This window comes from Mustela nivalis (genome assembly GCF_964662115.1).
Source record: "Mustela nivalis genome assembly, chromosome: 9".
NCBI classification, from domain to species: Eukaryota; Metazoa; Chordata; class Mammalia; order Carnivora; family Mustelidae; genus Mustela; species Mustela nivalis.
The window spans coordinates 31,339,932-31,346,737 of NC_139028.1; the positions used below are offsets into that span (position 1 = coordinate 31,339,932).

Below are 6,806 nucleotides of genomic sequence, written 5' to 3' on the forward strand. Positions count from 1 at the left end.
TGACTTGCCCAGACTGAGCTGCTCTGTCTTCTCCTGTTTGCCTCACCGCCCGCAGGAAGCGGGCAGATCCAGCTGTGGCAGTTCCTCCTCGAGCTACTCTCAGACAGCGCCAACGCCAGCTGTATCACTTGGGAGGGGACCAACGGGGAGTTCAAAATGACGGACCCCGATGAGGTGGCCCGGCGCTGGGGAGAGCGGAAAAGCAAGCCCAACATGAATTATGACAAGCTGAGCCGGGCCCTCAGATACTACTATGATAAAAACATTATGACCAAAGTGCACGGCAAGAGGTATGCCTACAAATTTGACTTCCACGGCATCGCGCAGGCTCTGCAGCCACATCCCACGGAGTCGTCCATGTACAAGTACCCTTCTGACATCTCCTACATGCCCTCCTACCACGCCCATCAACAGAAGGTGAACTTTGTCCCTCCCCACCCGACCTCCATGCCAGTCACGTCTTCTAGCTTCTTCGGAGCAGCGTCACAATACTGGACCTCCCCCACAGGTGGGATTTACCCCAACCCCAATGTCCCCCGCCATCCCAACACCCACGTGCCCTCACACTTAGGCAGCTACTACTAGAAGCTTAATCATCGGTGGTCTTCTACCTGAAGCCCCCCACTCCTCACACTTCCTGGGATACTTTGGACTCCAAAGGACATACGTGGCTTTGAAGAGAAAAACAAAACTGGATGTTCTTTCTTGTTGGATAGAACGTTTGTTGTTTAAAAACAATCCTTTTTTTTTTTTTTTTTTTTTTTTAAATGTTGGTTAACTTCCGCTTCCTCTACCTTGAACAAAGAGATGGCTGATTTTCTGGGCCAGTACACCAGTTTGGAATCTCAACCTGCTATCCTCTTCTGAGTTGAATATTTCGATTACTAGAATGGTTGTATCATGGTTCTAGGAAAGAAACTGTACATTTTCTTTATATTTTTATGACCAAAGCAGTTTCTTATCAACACACGGGTCTCATCATGGATCTTGTAGGGTTCAGTATGATAAAAAAAATAATCATGGACTTAACCAGTTAATGCTCTGGCTGGAGACTGAGAGAAAATAGAGGCAGGAACCTTATAACCTTATTGTAGGAGAACCTGATTCAGTGGATGGCAACTGGAACATTGGTTGTAAGGCCAGTGAAGTTTTCACCCAACTGGAATTTAAAAGAAAGAACATGTGTGTGTGTATTTAAGAAGCCGTGGGCATTGCAAAACCCCTCCCAGTGGGCAGTATGTGCTAGGCTGACCATCTCTCTGGAAATAGTCAAGATATGAACTTAAGAAATGTTAATGCAAATGCAGACATTACTGAAAGACAGAGAATTAAATAATTTTTTTTTTTTTTAAGTAATGACAGTGGGTCCCAGAACTTTGAAAAGTCATAGGGATTTCTGAACACAAGCAGATTCGCAAGCGCTGTGCGTTTGTCCGACCACCGGTCCAGGGTCAACCAATCAGAAGGCAACTTACTGTATAAATTATGCAGAGTTATTTTCCTATATCTCACAGTATTAAAAATAGATAATTAAAAAAAGTAAAAATAAATAAACGAGTTGACCTCGGTCACAAAGACAATTTTACTATCAAATCAGTCGTTATTTTTTTAAATGTAATTTGTACATCTTTTGTCAATCTGTACATTTGGGCTGTTTGTACGTTTTTATAGCTGGTTTTTAAAAAACATAATGTGACTATTGCTAAAAAGAAAACAGGACGTTTGAGTCACTGACTTTACTAGAAAGAGAAGCACCATGCAGTATTTAACGGGCGTGCACAAGGAGGTGAAGGTGAACCATTCAAATCGTTAATGCTTTGGAAATGTTTGTAAATAACCATAATGCAATAATCACAACTTTGAAAAGAACAAGCAAACTTTCCCTTGTGGATACGAGGGATTTTCCTGCCCTATATATGCAATATATTTTTTAGATATTAAAATATATATAATTTTGCAGGTAATCATTGACTTTTTTAAAACTATATTAAGTGTTAAGCTGACAACTGTCAATGAAGACTATGTTGTAAAATAATTTGACTAAATAAATTGTGCCTTCTTCTCTCAGAACTGAGAACATGGTTGCCTTATTTACCCCTAAGTCAATCAAAGGGTTTTCCCAGGGGAAGTTCCCAATTGAAACTCTTGCACTGTAAAGGCTTTTTCATGTGTATATACTGCCAGAAAGCAGAAAGTACAAAATCGGTGTGGTTTTTGTCATTGTTTGTATTAGTCACTATTCTCCAGAGAAACAGGACTGTAAGATGTACAGTACTGATGGAGATTTACTATGGGGATGTAACTCACAAAATTGAGGAGACCAAGAAGTCCCACCATCCGCTGTCTGCAAGCTGGAGATGTAGGAAAACCAGTGATGTGTTCCAGTGTGAGCCCAAAGGCCTAAGAACCGGAGAGGAGAATGGTAGAAATCCTAGCGCGAGGGGAAGAAACATGCCCCACCTCAAGCTGGCAGACAGGAAGCAAAGAAGTGAATTACTTCTTCAGCTGCCATTTTGTTCTAGTCAGACCCTGCAGGGATTGGATGGTGTCCTTGGGCCTTAGGAAAAGCAATCTACTTCCCTGAGTCCACAGATTCAAATGCTAATCTCATCTGGAAACACTTGCACATATAAACTTACAAGTAATGTGTAACCCGGCAAGTTGATACTTAAATTAACCTTCACATTATTGATGACCTTTGCAGAGATTTTTTAAAAAATGTTATTTCAATCTTCCTCCAGCCTAAAAGGGTTTTTAGGATGACACCAGGGCCGTGGATAATCTGTGTCTAAGAACCAGAGCAGAGCAAACACTTCCATCCAGGATGGGCCCTTTGTCCATTAGACTTCACTCTGTATTTCCACTGTGCACCTCAAACCCAAGTGACCATCTTCCTGACTTTCCACCGGAGAATAAGAAGGTCTGGTTTCCTCTGATCCCATGTCAGGATCTTATGGCCCACGGAGATTGTTAGGTTCTTTTTTCTTTCCAAGGAAGAAACTTGCTTCAAATTGCTTCACTGTTAGGTAGTTGGTTTTCATTTCCTTTATTTTATAAATGAAAACGAGGGAGGCCTGGAAAGTCTATGAGAAATGAGAAATGAGATGACATCTTCCCCGGGTAGCACTGAGTACCTTCTGGACAACACGTCTACCTAAATGAAATGAGGTGTGCTCCAGAACATTGGTCTCCTTTTTTTTTTTTTTTTAAATTGTACCCTACCATTAAAAAGAGTTAAGCAAATATTCTCAACATATAAACACTGATTTATAAATCATATACACCAACTATTATCACTATTTATATTATGAAACACGAAAAACAGATAATTCTCAAGAGTAATATAAAAATAAATTGAAACTGAAATTCTAATGTTTCCTGCCTATGTTCTTTGTCTTGTGTATCTCTTGCTGTTAACACTCCACAAGAAAGGTAGTCGTTAAAGGAATGAGTATGTATGTGTACATCTGTATGGGTTTTCCTTCTAAGAAAGGAGAAAGTAAAAATTTGGTGTTTGTGGCCCAAGCATGGAGACAGAAACGATAAAGGCCAGGTATGTTCTAGACTAGTCTAGCTGGATTCTTCTGCAAATCTCCACACCAGCCAAGCAATTTTCCATCAGTTTAGAAATTTGCAAAGTAATCATTAGGGAAGATAGAGGTGCATGTTTCTTGCTGCTGTGGGAAGAATGGGAGTTCATCTTTTTAAGAGGTTTCCTTTATATGCCCTAGTCAAACACTGGCATGGGTCCCTCACCTCAGTGGAAGTCAGAACTCTGGTCTAAGCTTGTCCCTTGAATTTGCTCCCAACAATGCTTCCACATTTGGGACATCGGTGCCTCACTGACAGGACCAGGACAGTGTTTCCTCCTTCTAAGCATCTGTGCGGAATGAAGGCCAGCACTCAGTCCCCTGGAATGCCCAGATTTAGGATTTGCTAGCTTCCTAAAAGGCATCCAGCTGAATCGTGGCAGAGGACAAACAGGCTCTTCGCCGTCCTGGCTCCTTGTTCAGTATTTTCTCCGATCAACCCTCTGAGCCTGTGCCATGAAGTTCATTGCGTCTAACACACAGTGCAAGGCAAGCCGAGAGTAGCATAGTAAAACCCGGGAGCAGTTCTCGTGAAAATTATTCTTTCCCAAGCTTTAGCACGCTGGTCAACAGCTCTTTCAAAGAGGAGGTCATTCTTTTGGTTGTTTTTGTTTTGTTTTTTGTTTTTATTTTTGTTTTTAGCATCAAAAAGTATCGTTGCCTCCCACACAAAGGAAATCATATATGCAATATCTACTGTTTTACATTTCTAGTGATCAACAACCACTAGAAATTTAATTTAAAAATTATTGTATTTAAAATTTAACCAGTAATATCTGCATGCAATTAAATGTGTTTAGTTAGTCTATGCGTAATGCTAAAGTGTGGGTCCTCAGATGGGATATGACTAGTTTAGAGCAGAGGTCAGGGAGTTCCAGAACTCCAGGGCAGAAAGGAAGATCTGTCTATCCTGGGACGCCTGGGTGACTCAATCTGTTAAGTGGCTGCCTTCAGGTCAGGTCATGACCCCAGGGTCCTGGAATCAAGTCCCTAACCCTCTGCCTGTTTCTGCCTGCTGCTCTCCCTGCTTGTGCTCTCTCTCTGTAAAATAAGATCTTTTAAAAAAAGAAAGATCTGTCTATCCTAAGCCTAGGTTCTGCAGGGCCAAGGCAGTGGTTAGCGAGGGCTTAGAAAGCAAAGAAAAACAAAATAAAACGCAGTGTTTTCTGTAGGTGGTCTGTGGACCTAGTTTCACATTCCACTTCCTCAAATACCTATTGAATCAACAACCATCATGTAAATATGTTACCTGGAAACCTATTGAAGGGGCGCCTGGGTGACTCAGTCGTTAAGCATCAGCTTTCAGCTCAGGTTATGATCCCAGGGTCCTGGGATGGAGCCCTGCATCAGGCTCCCTGCTGGATGGGAAGTCTGCTTCTCCCTGTACCCTTCCCCCCTGCTCATGATCTCTTTCTCTCTCTCATATTCTAATTTTTTTTTTTAATTTTTTAAAGAAAAAGCATTGAAAAGGTGCCACTCTAAGGAGCAACCCTTGGGCATGGCTCTTTTGCTGTCCAGCCCCAGTCCCACACTTAGCTGGGGATCTGCCTCCTGGAGGGTCCCCCACCATCAGCTGCACGACTGGGCTCGTGTCCAGCATGTCCCGAGAAGGAGGCAGAGAAATGGTGCTCAGTATCAATGGGGGAGAGAAGGGCGGTAATAAAGAACTAGGATGGCGGGGACGGGGGAGACCAGGGGACTGGATTCTGGTGAATAAACAGAGACTTCAGCCCCTACTCGGGACGAGCTTTGTGTTTCACAAAAAGCACACTGGACACTTCATCATATGGAAAGCTTCTGAAATTGACTACGTACTCCTTCAGCCAGGGAGTCCAGCTAAAGGATTATGAAAGGTCAGCTGATTTCTGGACTACAAATCCCAGTCTCCCTTGGGAGGGGGGGACGGACGCTTCTGAGAGGAAGTGGTTTAGCCAGTCAAACCTCTAGGGCTTCAGCCAATTGAAAAAGGATATGGAGGGAAGCTTTCTGAAAGGAATGTCGGCTCACGTGCCTGGGGTCTGTCTCCCTCTCTCACTCTGACTTGGCCTCCTGTCTAATTGTTTCAGTCTGTCTGAGCTGGTAAATTCCTAAGCACATAGTCAATTTACACTTCGCTTAAAAGCTCTAAGGGGAAACAGAAAAAGTTTCCAGTGAGACCACTCACTTACCTACAATTGCTAAACTAACCTTCTGGATTTTAACCGAGTTCGTTACCTCCTGCGTTTTCTTAGCGGGAGGAGGGAGGCAATTGAGGTAGATAAATGAACAAGGATATAAAGCCAGGGGTCCCGGGTTCAAATTCTGACCCTTCCACCTACTGGGCAACTCATTGGCACCTTCAAACTGGGGAGCTGGGTAATATCTCCTGCGAGCTCCTTGATGACCCATGTGGAAAACCCTTTATTAAATACTGTACAGGAAGTGTATATAGATATATGTAATCACTGTTATCGCTAGTATTTGCTAGGTTTTTCCAAGAACTTCTATTAACTCCTCGGTAACTGGCGAACACTTTGTTAGGTGAGTGGAGTACAGGGTAGACTTCGTTTTGTGGTCAATAAGGCATTTTTCCAAACGAGTGAAAAGTGGAGTAAATTGGATTTTCCAGAGACCCACTGTGTCTTCCCCATCCCTGGGAGGCCCTTGTGCCCCACTTGGGCTTCTGCCCTTTGCTGGCTCTCTCTGTACACCTAAAGACCTCAGAGCAGACCGCCAAGCTGCAGGATGTTACAAATAAAATGAGATTGTTATGAAAGAATGCTAAAAATGCCCTTTGTCAGAAAGGCTGGGTTGGGTTTTTAAGTCAGCTAAGAAATAGAGGCTGGGAGCTGGGATTTTATGCTTAGTAAGCTTGGCTCCAGATTGTTTGCAGACCCAAAGCAGCCCGTACTTTCCATGAGAGGAGAGAATAGGGTTTTGTTTGTTTGTTTGTTTGTTTGTTTTTGTTGTGGAGACAGTAGGCACACAGGAGTGGGCCATCCTTACACGCTGAGAGAATAAAGAACAGAGACAGAGTCAGAGAGACCTGGGGGTGAAGCCCGGCATTGCCACTCTCCTCATGATAGCATAACCGTATCTGAGCTTGATTTTTCCCATCTGTAAAATGAAGATTAGAGTCCTAACTGTACAAGGTTATCAAAGGGGTTAAGTAAGACACTACAAGTGAAAATGATCTGCATGTTGAAAAGAACTATGGAAATACAAGATATCGTCTTG

General features: G+C 43.0%; 1 protein-coding gene across 5 annotated transcripts in view; it reads left to right on the forward strand.

Moving 5' to 3' along the window:
- FLI1 (Fli-1 proto-oncogene, ETS transcription factor) overlaps positions 1–2,067 on the forward strand; it is a 122,702-nt gene extending 120,635 nt beyond the window's left edge. For all 5 annotated transcript variants that reach the window (XM_082683950.1, XM_082683952.1, XM_082683954.1 and 2 more), the window contains one exon: positions 56–2,067. In XM_082683950.1, the coding sequence (XP_082540076.1) occupies positions 56–585 (530 nt within the window). In that variant the 3' untranslated portion in view covers positions 586–2,067. The remainder of the gene's footprint in view (positions 1–55) is intronic.
- The last annotated feature ends 4,739 nt before the right edge of the window (positions 2,068–6,806 follow it).